Raw genomic sequence first — 13,182 nt, 5'->3', positions numbered from 1 at the left:
TGAGAAGTTATCCTGGCTCTGCAGTACTCAGTAGAATTTAGTCCTGTGTCAAAGCACTTTACAAACTTCAACTCTTAATGAAAGGGGTAGATTCTGTACTCCGTATTCAATCAATGGGAGTTTTAACAGAGTAAGAACTTTGTGATTTGGCTTAACATGAATGTCTGGCAATTCCCAACGAGAATACTTCCGACTTATGCATGACTAATCTAAAAGAGGAACAAAGAATGGACACATCTCGTCAGTGGTATTGGCTAACATGAAATTGGCAACACCAATGGTGTGAGTGTGTGTGAGGGTCTGTTTTTTTCCCAGAAGACCAAATACGCGCTTTCAGAATCCCATGTTCCTCATTCTACGAGGAAGAAGGGGGCTTTCAAAAGAGGGCTTTTTTCTGACATTTGGCCAAGTCTAGATGGGCCAAATGTCAGAAAAGCCTCTTCCGAGAAAAGAATTGGAAAAAGGTACGCAAAATGCGGAGTGCATTTTGCATACCTTTTTCCGACAAAAACATGTAGTCTAGCCGTATCCTGAGAGAGTGCGAGTAAAAAAATCAAACTGTGTCTGCTGTAACTAAACCTAAACTAAATCATTCAGTCTCCAAAGGAAAATCCCACACAGGGAAGTTGAAACTCCAAGAAATCTCTTTTTTGTTGTTGGTGCTGCTGTGAGAAAAAGATGCTGGGGAGTTTGTTGGGCCCAAGATCCATATATATATATATATATATATATATATATATATATATTTACTGATTTTGGGGTTCTGTCAGATACAAGTCTGCCTCAGGGGCCAGGGAAACATGAAGCTCAGGACTCTCATGGAGATGCTGCCTATACAACCCGTCCTCCAGACGGGTATGCAGCATGGAACAGGAGAGCAGTAACATCAACACTGGTTTAGGCACCAATACCATAAATACTGAAGCACATGATAGTGTAACCCTAAGTGCAATCCACACACCTAGGCTATGTCTACACTGGCAGGTTGTTGCACCAGAAGTATGCAAATGAGGCTAAGCATGGAATCTCGCCAAGCCTCATTTGCATACCTAATAAGCTGCCATTTTTGTGGAAGAGGCTCTTGCGCCAGAAGGAGTGTCTACACTGCCCCTTCTTGCGAAAGAAAAACCCTCTTGCACAATGCTGTTATTCCTGAAAATAATCAGTGTAGCGGCATCGCGCAAGAGGGTTTTTCTTGTGCAAGAAGGGGCAGTGTAGACAGCTCCTTCTGGCGCAAGAGCCTCTTCCACAAAAATGGCGGCTCATTAGATATGCAAATGAGACTCAGCGATATTCCACACTTAGCCTCGTTTGCATATTTCTGGCACAAGAACCCGCCAGTGTAGACATAGCCCTCATGTGGTTCACTGTCCCATGCAGTGGCACCTAGACCACAGCAACAGATAAGAACAAGAGACCTCTACAGCATGGACTGAGAGCCAGCTGGCTTTTAGCTCAAAGAATAGAGGCTTCTATACTGAGGTCCCAGGTTCAAATCCGGCTGGTGGTGGTTACATAAGCACATGAACAATACCACTGACATCATCAAGACTACTTACATGCTTGAAGGCATGTGCCTGTGTGTGTGAAAGACCAGGTTCTTAATAGGTGAAAGGAATCCTGGCAGGGCTGATGTGGGCATAAAGCAGGTCCCTTCTCCAGCGAGTCATTCTTTCTAGAAAGGGCCTTCTACTGGGCCTGGGAGTAGCAGTGAATGTTGTTGCCAAGGCAACCCTCTTTCCTTCCACATTTCCCAGGCCTTCATCTCATCTGCCCACAGAGGCAGACAGAACCGTTCTGGCCTATGTTTCCTTTCATCCTCTGATATCAAACAGGAAAAGTATCCATTAAACCACAAGCTAATTTGATTGAAATTCCTATCTGTATCTACAGTGAACACTTCAGGCAAAACTCCCATAGAAATGGGGACCATAAGATCTGGCTGCACTGCCTTAAACTGGTCAAATATTAAATCTCTGAGAATGCATACAGATGATAACTCAAGCAATAGGAAGGATCACATTTATTCATGCAAACCTAGCAATAATTCCCCCCCCCCCCTTTCTGTAATGTCTGCTAGTTAGTCATTTGATTCCAGTGTGGCTTTTTCATGTATAAAAGTTTTTCATTTTCTGCTATGGCAATAATTAACATACTCCAAGTATGAGAGGTGGAGGAGATTAGCCTGTACTCTGGCTGGCTGCTGTTAAAGCTAGACCAAGCAAGTGAAGCTTGTTTAATATGTAGTTAATTAGCAGCACTGTTAGGAATTGACAGTCCTTGTTGGGATTGTTAGTGCAATTTGTGTGCTTATTAGCAAAAGGGCTGTTTTGGGCAGTATCAGTCCATTTAATCCCATTCTTGCAGGTGGCCTACTCCCTGTGAGATCATAGAAACAGTTTCAAGTCCAGCAGTTCCACACTGTAACCTTCACATTCAACAAAACTGAACCCCAAAGCTGTGTCTAGACTGGCATGATTTTGTGGAAATACTTTTAACGGAAAAGTTTTTCCGTTAAAAGTATTTCTGCAAAAGCGCATCTTGATTAGCACGGATGCTTTTGCACAAAAAGTGCTTTTGCACAAAAGCATCCGTGGCCAGTCTAGACGTGATTTTGTGCAAGAAAGCCCTGATGGCCATTTTAGCCATCAGGGCTTTTTTGCGCAAAACAGTTCTTCCCTGTCTACACTGGCCCTCTTGTGCAAGTATTCTTGTGCAAGAGGGCTTTTTCCTGAGCGGGAGCGTGAAAGTATTTGTGCAAGAAGCACTGATTTTGTACATTACAAAGTCAGTGCTCTTGCGCAAATTCAAGCGGCCAGTGTAGACAGCTGGCAAGTTTTTGCGCAAAAGCAATTGCTTTTGCGCAAAATCTTGCTAGTCTAAATGCACCCCAAGGGTAAAACTGGAGAATTTAGTTTCTTTTCTCTATGGATTTGGGTGACTTTTGGAAGCTACCCATGTTTGGAGTTTTTTGAGTCGCTGACAACAACTTCCCGAAACATTAACAAGTCAGTTAGTAGCACCACCAAACTATCAGGAACATAAATAAGAATCACAACATTAAGAACCACTAGGGCCAATTTTGCTTTAATGGAAGCTAATAGGTTAGATTTATTTGCTCTAACACCTCCCAGCGGCTGATGAAGCTATTGATAAAGCTGAGTAACTAATCAATGCCTGCTGTTTCTGCAGATCGTTTTCCAGACTTGACTGTGTGTTTTGCTTTGGAAGACCCCAGCACCACTGAGCACAAAGTTGAAAGAGCTATTTGAGCTAGCTTGGCCTTGTTCCAAACACAAAGGGAAAATAACTAATGGCACTGGGGCTTGTATTTCTTTGAACAGAGTTGTTTGCTGATGGTCTATAAAGAGCAGCCTCACTGCTGGACATTAATATGTCTCCATAAAGCTGCTAATGGGTTTGTAGATTAGCCTTTTACTCCTTTGTTACTTTAGGAAACATATAGAATGTATGTAAGTAAAGAAAAAAATATCTACATAGCCAGTTGCCATGTGTTTTATAGCCTCATTTTCCACTAAAAATAGTTTCCAACAAAATACATGGTTCTTGGCCATTACTTGGTCAAATAAAATAAAAAATAAAAACAAAATCAGCTACAGTTGCTTTAGGTTAAATTGTGCTACCAATCATACATAAAAAAGTAAGAACATAAAAGTCAGACTAGCCCCAGGAGAGGGCAGTGAGAATAGGATTCGGGGGGAGATGAAGCATTGAGGTAAACAGTTCTGTTGCAAAAAACTCACCAGTTATATGGCAGTTTTCCATCTCTCTCCAACGAAGCAAAATTGACAAAGGTTCCAGCCCCACATTCCCTGTTTCAGGAAGACCATTGAGTTGAATGTTATTATTTTTTAAAATAAATAAATTAAAAAAAATGAATGGAGAACTTGTAGAACTGGAAGGGACCTTGAAAGGTCATTGAGTCCAGTCGCCTGCCTTCACAGCAGGGCCAAGTACCATCTCTGACAGATTTTACCCTAGATCCCTAAACGGCCTCCTCAAGGATTGCACTCACAAACCTGGGTTTAGCAGCCAATGCTCAAACCACTGAGCTATCCCTCACCCGCTATTATTATTATTGTGGGACAGATATAATCCTAGTAGGTTTTGTCCATGGTGTCAACCTAATGCAGATCACTAAAAGCCTGATTCTAGGAGATAGTTTGTATCCAGGACTCCCACTGAACCTAAGTGCTGGACTTGCTGGATGCAGCTCAACTGAAGTCAGTGAATCTGCACCATCATAATCCATGTCTGGATGTGATCTTTTATGAGTGTGTGCATGGGGGGAGAGGGAAATGGGGGGGTGCTCCCTATCTCCTGAGATCATGCTTCATCAGATTCTTGAGACAGAATACTTGGAAGAGAAAATGGTCAATATGAACTCCTATCTAGAGATGTACAAGGCACCAATCTCCATAGTTTCAAAGCACCTGCCAAGTACAGTATACTTCCATTTATCCACACTTCTATTGTCTGGGCCTCTGCATTATCCAAACACCTTTCTTGTTCCCCTCTACCCCAGCATGAGACACATGCCCCCTGCAGCATGCATCTCATGCTAGGGAACAAGGAAGGGATCTGGAATAACTGGGAGATTTCTATAACAGAGCACAGAGCCCCAGCAAGGACCAAGGGTGGCATCTGAATCACTGGCCACTCTGGAGACCACCCTGCTGTGGAATGGCTCCTGAGGCAGAGCAGGGAGCCATCTGCAGCCCCACGGTCACTGAAGGGAATGATCAGAGCAGAGACTGCAGAGAGGAGAAGACCCCAGGTGAGGAGGAGCCCACCCTGATGCTGAATGGCTCTGTGTCCCCCATGCTATTCAGAGAATCAGGAGTATGTTGCATTTGATCTTACATCATCCCGTGGAGGCAGGGAAGCATTATTCCCATTTCACCAACAGCATACTGCTTAACCAATTTGCTTAATACCCCATGGGAAATGTGTGTCAAAGCCAGAGTCTTATTCCAGTGCTTTAACCACAAGACCGACCTTGTCAACATCAAATGACAAACTGAAGCAAAAATACTCAGCATTCAAAGGATGATTAGACGCAGGTGGATAGGCTTTGTTTTTTTAAATTTTCCTCTTGCAGTAGAGAAAAGAAAGAAAGAAAAAGCCCTAGGCAGCATGCATGATTATTAACACAGAACCAGCTACCACCAAAAGGAAGAAACCACATAGAATACATTGAAAGGGGTCCTAGAAAATCTATGTGATAGGGTTAATTCATTTGCACGGAGTGCATGTCAGGGATTTGATATGTGAAATGCAACAACTCTTGTTTAACAAGTTAGCAAGTTCTATACAGTGACCTGCTGATGTGACAATACATTGTTTTCTGACCTAGAAAGGAAAATTCAGATTACATTTATTATTTCACACACCCCTTATTGTTCTGGTTTATAAGAGAATGGAGACTTGAGGCTCAGACCTGCAAACCCTCTACTCGCAGATGTACATACAGAGAGGGTCTGGGGGATTAGCCACCGAGTTAACTAGCTAGTCCAGGATCGAATTCAGACAAGAGGTGAACTGTGAGCTATGGCACTAGGTAAATGAAATCAAATCTTATTCTTCAGGGTGTAGGATGACTGCTGCAGGCGTATAGAGGAAATGCATCATTTATAAAGAACAGTACTTAGAGGGGAAAGCTGCCTATTTCTGTCTGAGGGAACAAATTCTGAGCACAGAGAAAATGGACTAGGTGGTCCAGTGATCTGGAATGGTAAATTTTATATTCCCAGCAGTTTCAATGATTTTGCAAAATCACCTGAATGGTCTTAAGAATTCGACAATTCATTCATCTTTAACTGCCTTAAGACCATCTCATTTTTTGTTTAAAATTCAGTAAATGTGAGCTATCAAATGACCCAAGAGAAGATGACTGCTTAGATATTCAGCCTTTAATAAATGGCCTGAATTTTCAATTTATCAACCACACCTCCCAGCTCCAAATTAAGACAGACACTGAGGCAATAACTCCACCCAAGAGTAAGAACAGTGATGGGACAAAGCAAAAAGTAGTTGTACTCCTCAGAAACAGCAGGGAGCAGGGAATCTGTTGACAGGTATCTCAAACATCAAGTGAGCACAGAGGGCACCACATGCAAACTCCAAGGCTACGTCTAGACTGGCATGATTTTCCGGAAATGCTTTTAACGGAAAACTTTTCCGTTAAAAGCATTTTCGGAAAAGAGTGTCTAGATTGGCATGGACGCTTTTCCGCAAAAGCACTTTTTGCGGAAAAGCGTCCATGGCCAATCTAGATGCGCTTTTGCGCAAAAAAGCCCCGATCGCCATTTTCGCGATCGGGGCTTTTTTGCGCAAAACAAATCTGAGCTGTCTACACTGGCCCTTTTGTGCAAAAGTTTTGCGCAAAAGGGACTTTTGCCTGAACGGGAGCAGCATAGTATTTCTGCAAAAAGCACTGATTTCTTACAGTAGGAAGTCAGTGCTTTTGCGGAAATTCAAGCGACCAGTGTAGACAGCTGGCTAGTTTTTCCAGAAAAGCGGCTGATTTTCCGGAAAAACTGGCCAGTCTAGACACAGCCCAAGTGTATATTTTACCCATTATTTTAAAGCTTCTTGGGCTTAGACGAGTCCTGGACCTACCTGGCCATTTGCAGATGTTTCCGCCTGAGTACAACAAGAGTCACAAGCAGCAGTCCAATCAGGAGAATGCTCAGGATGGCTAGTACAGAGATCACCACTACATTGGGGTTCATCTCAGTAACTGCACACAAACAAGGGCTCTGTGTTATTTATTTCAGAATACATGGCTCTTCCCTTCCTACCCCCTCCCCCAGGTAATATTTACGCTATTTTCAGTCAATCTTGAGAGTGAGAAATCTTATCAGGGGAGATTAAGGCAGGTTTAGGGTAACTGACCCCTTACAATTCATTAGGGAAAATAATGTGGTTGTGACATGGTTGCACAAGCTTCTCTGCAGGAAGGATTTATGAATGTTAATGCAAAAGAGGGGAAAAAAAGAGGCTGGGAAGGAGGAAAGAGTAAGTGTACCTCAAATCTGTATCTTATTTATCTAAATCTCCCAGAATGCACTTCAGCATCTGCAGCATTGTCTACCAGTCATAGTTAATACCATCTCTAACCTGAGTCTGAAATAAAGGTACAAATTCTCAATTGGGGGTAATTCAACTGAAGTCCAGGAACATTCTTATGTAGGTATATTTGCATTGTTTCAAAATTTATTTCTAGTTCTGCATGACAATATTGTTATTTGCATGGTCATGGCACCAAAGCAAAAAAGTATTTTTGCCTGGTGAAATTAATCATCCACTGTAAGGGTGTGTCTAGACTACAGGGTTTTTTTTGTTTTTTGTTTTTGAAAAAAGTAGTCTTTTTTCAAAAAAACTTCACCTGCAGCTTAGGTTCTTTCGAAAGTAAATTGAAAGAAAGTGGCAGTTTTTTTTTATCACGGTAAACCTCATTTTACAAGGAATAATGCCTTTTTCTAAAGTACTCTTTCGAAAAAAGGCACTATTGAATGCAAACTGTGCTTTTTCAAAAGAGAGCATCTAGACTCTCTTTCAAAAAAGCGGCTCACTTTTTCAAAAAATCTGCTTGTAGTCTAGATGCTCTCTTTCAAAAGAGGCTTGTAGTCTAGATGTAGCCTAAGAGTGCCTGCAGAAGCAGTCCTTAGAACAGAATCAGGGGTTGGGTTAAGTTAAGAACTAGACACTGAACTTCTGACATTTAGGTCATAGCAATACTTGAAAGATAGGATCAATGATTAAAGCATACGGTCTGATCTCATCAGCTAAGCAGAGCAGAACCTGATTTTGCTGGATGGGAGGCCCACAGAGGTAAGAAAGTGGAAATGCTGGATCAGTGATGAATTCTTCCAGCTCAGCAAATCTGAGCTCAGAACTCATACGGTAGGGTCTGGCTCTGCCAGAAGACACCCTTTTAGTTTCTGACCTTTCTGGGTAATTCAGTCACCCTCCCCTTCTCACCCAGTTCAATTCCTGGATGACCACCTCCCTGTAGGTGAAAAGAGACTTTTCGAATTGTCACAGAGGAAAAGCTCTAGCTTTGTAAATGAGACGTCACTCTTATTTTTCCTGGCCGTGGCTATGATCATTTCCTCTATGGATAGCATCAGGGCTGTGTCCCAGAGTCTTCCTTCAAACTGGAAGCAGGGGGAATTATAAAGCCCAATCTAAACTGAATTACAATTCTCTTAAAAACACACACACAGAAAGTGGGGTTTCCCTACCGATTTTAAAAAGGCACCCCCTAGTGGCGACGAGAGGTGCCATCAATACTTTTAAACAGCGCTGCGTTTCAGTGAACTAACTCGGGTATCGGTAGCACCTGACAAGATGCGTTAGAAGGAAAAGAGAGGCAAACATGCCCACTGTGCAGAGAGGCAGAACTGGCAAAGGCCTGCTTACCCATGGTAGAGACAGCTATGAAGGCGGGGACGCTAGGGCTGCTGTGGCTGAAGGTAGTCACACTGCAGTTGTAGGAAGTGGCAGGCAATAGGCTGGAGATCGTCACTACATGTGAAGAAACAGCAACAGGTTCCTAAAGATACAGAAAAAGCACACAGTAGTTTGTCTCTCTCATTTTGCCCTTGTTTTATAAGTGATTTGAGATCTGGCAAAAGAAACCCACCTATTCAAATCCTGGATGGGGGGCAGGACCCACCAAAACAATGAAAAGATTTGCTCCTCAAGGAAGGACCAAAGAACCCAGAACTTAAGTGATAATGAATGGCAATTTAAAAAAAAAAACAGATGGAGGTGCAAGTGGCAGGGTCAAAATGAGGGACCCAGAGGGGCAAATGGAGCAGAGAACCTCAGACAGCATCCACTCTTCCAATTAGACTAGGGAGTCAGTGGAAGCCACACACAGGATCTGTGCCCAAATGCATGCGCAAACAAGGAACTGGAAAACAACCCCACGGCCTGAGAGAAAACTTACCTGTTAACCGTCCTTTTCCTGCAACCTTAGCTAGTATCAGGAAGATACTGATGAGGACGTCTTGGGCCTAAGCCAGACTGACAACTCTAGCAAGCTAAAGTCACATTTATCCACAGAGCAGTTAAATAGCAGTAGCCCCACATACCATCTTGCAAAAGTGCCTCATCCTTTCTCTGGAGTAACTTCCTTCCCTGGTAGAAGGTAATTCAAGTTTCTTTGCTTTTTGCCCCCAGGTGACTTTTCTGAAGTGGAAGCACATAGTAAAGCCCCAGGGATAATAAGCACTTATTCCTATAGCTATTCCTGAGCCTGTGCTTTTTCTAGTCTAGCCTCTCTATAAACTCTACAGGGCTGTTTCTGGGTTTGATGAATGGCGTATAAGATGTTATATAAAATGTTGCTAGGATGATAGAAAGTCAATAAAGTAAATGTGTTGATGTACAGAGAACATATGTTCTTATTCATAACTTTTTTTTCTACCAATTCAGCTAAAACCAGAAGAGGTTTATTGACATGAAAAAAAGGGCAAAATAAACAGGATGTTCCAGCTAGTAATTTAGAGAGGGAACTAAGAGTGCATTTGTGATCTAACAGCCTTGGACCAATAAACACAAGGCTGATGAAATACTAGGTAGCAAACTATGATGGCCACAAACACAGAGAGTGGGGGTTCTGTGCAGGTTTGTGGTAATTTATAAGCTCCTTTTAGCTTTGCAAAGGTTTCTGTTCAACTACAATTCTGAAGTCCGTTACACTGCTGCATACAGGATTCCACCAGAATAACAGTGAATTTGACTCATCTACCTGAAGATGAAGAAGCAACTATAGTATGGTAATCTTCTTGTCTTGTCTTGGACTGAGCCGTCGATCGACAGATCTCATCTTCTATGACACCGTTGGTGAGCGAATAAACCAATCCTTGATCGGAAGAGCCGATTACAGATGTCACATAAAAAAAACAGCCAACTGCAGGCACTGTATGTTCTTTTTGGATCCTATGCTTTTCCTGCAATGCCTGGATACACTGTCTCTCAAAGCAATTAAGAGTCTGTACAATGATTTGGTGCCAGGACAATCTGTCCTGAACTAGAGTTTCCAGATCATTGGAAGATATGCCCCAGGACTTCATATTGGCCTTTAAGATGTCTTTATAACACTTATACTGACCACCGATAGAACACTTTCCAATAGCAAACTGGCCATAGAAGACCCTCTCTGGTATCTGTGTATCGTTCATCCTCATAACATGACCAACCCAGTGAAACTGTTCATAAGCATTGCTTCCATGCCCATGACACCACACAGCTTAAGAACCTCCGTATTAGGAATTTTGTTCCACCAAACCACGTGGGCAATCTTCTTCAGACAATGCATATGGAACTGATCGAACTTCAAAACATGGCGATGATATATTTGTCCATGACTCCGAGCCATACAAGAAGCCTGTCTGGAAAGAGTCCAGTACTTCAGTGATCACTGTTGCTGGTACAAGTTCTGCTGCCTCTGAAGTGTACTGTCCTCTAGCATAAAAGTGGATCATGATGTATCTGCTCGACTAGCCAAAACCAGCGCTGCCTTTGGAAAATTGACCAAACGCCTATGGAATGACCATGGTATTAAACTCCATACAAAGACAGCAGCTTATCAGGCACATGTCCTGCAGTACGGTAATAGAAGCTAGCTGGAAAATGTTTGGGGGGAGGGCGGGATTTGCTGCCATGCCTCACCTAGAGAATTTTGATAAAAATGAAGAAATATTTTCAGGAACATTTTTTATCCCCCCCAAAATCAACTATTTGTTGAAAAACTGAAAGCCCTGAATCTAAAGAATTTGTTGGTTTTCAGATGAAAAAAAAAATCAATTTTATTTCCTGGAAAGCATTTCCTACGACAATGTTCATTTCATCCAAAAAACAATTTTTCATTGAAAAAATCCCAAAAACCCAGACAGAAAATTTTGAACAAGCTGTAACAGCAATGGTTTTCCCAGCTTCTCAAAAAAAGGCCTCTCTTGGGTACTAAAAATATAAATTAGTCTCTCACTTTTTGGCTTGGGACTTGAAGATGGGTTGAGAAAGGAACTTTACTAGATAAACATTAAAACGAATGAATTTAACGAGAAACGGGATGATCTTTTTAGTACACTTCACAGTGCTGGATACCGTTGTCAACAAACCAGCACTACAACTGTGGCTGAATGTGTCTTTGGGGGACACATTCCCCCAAAAGTAGCCACAGCATTGGGGGAGACGGGCAGAGGGAACAGCCAGAGTGCCCACCAGATCCAGAATTGGGTTGGCAATGTAGCTGGAGCACTGGGTGGGCAAAGCAGTCCCAGCGCCAAGTGGATGCGCGATGTGGCACAGCCCCAGCCAGGGGGTCTTGTGTATGCTGTACCCACAGGAAGGGTGGCCATCTCTGACTGAAGCTAATCAGAGAGATTTTTTCCCCAATGTGATGTAATGTCATTTTCTCAAAGTGTCCTATTAAAACCTGCAGGATTACTTTTGACAGTCACTTGGAAATTAATGCTGATGCCAGGAGACTGACGATTGGTAACCATTTCCACAGCTTGCCTGCCCCAGCCTCTAGGGCAGAAAGGAAAGCAGGCAGGAGGAGTACTGGGGGGTGGACTGTGGGTCATGCCACGTTAGGCTATTTGAGAAGGAAGAGTCTTCCCTTACCTATGTATCTGCTTGTCCGTGACTACAACTGGCACCCCTGTGGAGAGATGGAGCTACTCTCACTACTTTAAGAGCTTCAAGGCAAACTTGGACTGACTCAGTCCTACTTCACCGACATAGGCCAAAACTTTGCTTGTCTTATATGAGTGGCTGAAGTTAGGCTTGGTGTTCATATTTAGGCTCTGTGTGGCTCCTGATGAAGTCAGTGTTGTTGCTGGGCACACAGCATGTTGACAGGGTTACTGGCCTTGTGGGTAGGATCTGTCACCATGTACTCATGCTGCCTTGATCTCTATTTCCCTCTGAGTAAAGATGAGATGCTCAAATGATTGTTATGAAGGCCACATTTGTAGAGAGAAAAGGGGGTATGTTTATGGAGCTGAGTAGGGGTGCATTGGTGGAAAAGGCCCATGAGGAAAACGGATGGGGAACAGCCAGCTTTTTCAAGAAATTCATATCGCTCAAGGAAGGAGCCTACTCAGCTCATAGTACAGTGGTAACAGGCCTGAAGAATGGATAAATAGAACAGAACACGGGAACAGAAAATGGTGCACTACATGCATGGCTAAAACCTCTCTCAGCTAGCTATGTTATTATGTATTTCTTACTTTTCATCCCGACCCTTTCATCCCAGCTCTCTCCCCCTAGTTTCAAATTGCTTTGTGCCCGTTAGCCAATGAACACTGTTCCCAGCTTGCTCTCCAGCGCACAGGAAATCTGGCCAGCTATTTAAAAACCTTAACTTCATGCATGTGGTTAGCCAGACAGAAGGAGGATTTAAATATTTCAAGAGATTTCAGTATTTAAAGATAAAATCTCAGGTAGAAAAAATAAGGGCTTTATTTTTCATTTCCTCACACCTTCTGAGACTGGGTGTGATCTGGATCCCAGATGCTACCATATTCCAATTTTATATTGTTTTACACCTGCTTTGCACAGAGTAAGTGGCTTCACACCTTCACATGCAGTAGACAACCAGACCCTAAGACCCTAAGGACACATTGGCAATATCAGGGTCCAAATGAGGTGAGGTAGAGAAAGAGGCTACCACATACCTGCAACTTTGTTTCCTGACCAGAGCCAGCCTGCTGGCAGAAGACTTCAAAGAAATCAGCCACACCTTCCTCCACCCACAGCAGAGTCACCGAAGTCTGGGTCTTATTCACAGCAAACAGTGATTTTGGAGGAGCTGGTTCTGGATGTTGGAGAGAATTTCTTTTTAGCAAGCTTTCCTTTGTTTTGTTGAAAAAATCAATAGGGGAAAGCAGCAAACAGGATCAGTGTAATGGATAACAACTTGCTTGAATGTTTTCATTTCCTTCAGAGATGATCTGTGTGAACACCACAGGCATTGACACAGAAATAAGCAACTAATGCAAAACAGGAAGATGGCTATGCATCTTGGTTTTGATTCTCTATTTAACAGTTCTCTGATTGGCTTGCTGGATCATTTTGTCTCTTCCCCATTCAAGAAGTGTTATGGGGAATGTCAGCATGTTCTATTAATAGATACATTTG

General features: G+C 42.7%; 1 protein-coding gene across 3 annotated transcripts in view; it reads right to left on the bottom strand.

The window, feature by feature from the left end:
* The window catches only part of PTPRO (protein tyrosine phosphatase receptor type O), a 227,806-nt gene that overhangs the window by 33,759 nt on the left and 180,865 nt on the right, over window positions 1–13,182 (bottom strand). For 2 of the 3 annotated variants that reach the window (XM_006130258.3, XM_006130259.3), the window contains exons 13-16: window positions 12,720–12,859; window positions 8,449–8,581; window positions 6,643–6,763; window positions 3,765–3,833 (exon numbers count right to left, since the gene is read on the bottom strand). In XM_006130258.3, the coding sequence (XP_006130320.3) occupies window positions 3,765–3,833; window positions 6,643–6,763; window positions 8,449–8,581; window positions 12,720–12,859 (463 nt within the window). Of the gene's footprint in view, window positions 1–3,764; window positions 3,834–6,642; window positions 6,764–8,448; window positions 8,582–12,719; window positions 12,942–13,182 lie in introns of those variants that run through there. The other variant, XM_089769519.1, reaches the window with a different exon arrangement.

Source organism: Pelodiscus sinensis, chromosome 1 (genome assembly GCF_052426305.1).
Source record: "Pelodiscus sinensis isolate ZL-2025 chromosome 1, ASM5242630v1, whole genome shotgun sequence".
Taxonomy (NCBI): domain Eukaryota; kingdom Metazoa; phylum Chordata; order Testudines; family Trionychidae; genus Pelodiscus; species Pelodiscus sinensis.
The sequence above is the reverse complement of the archived record's forward strand: the minus strand, read 5'-3'. Positions and strand labels throughout refer to the sequence as shown.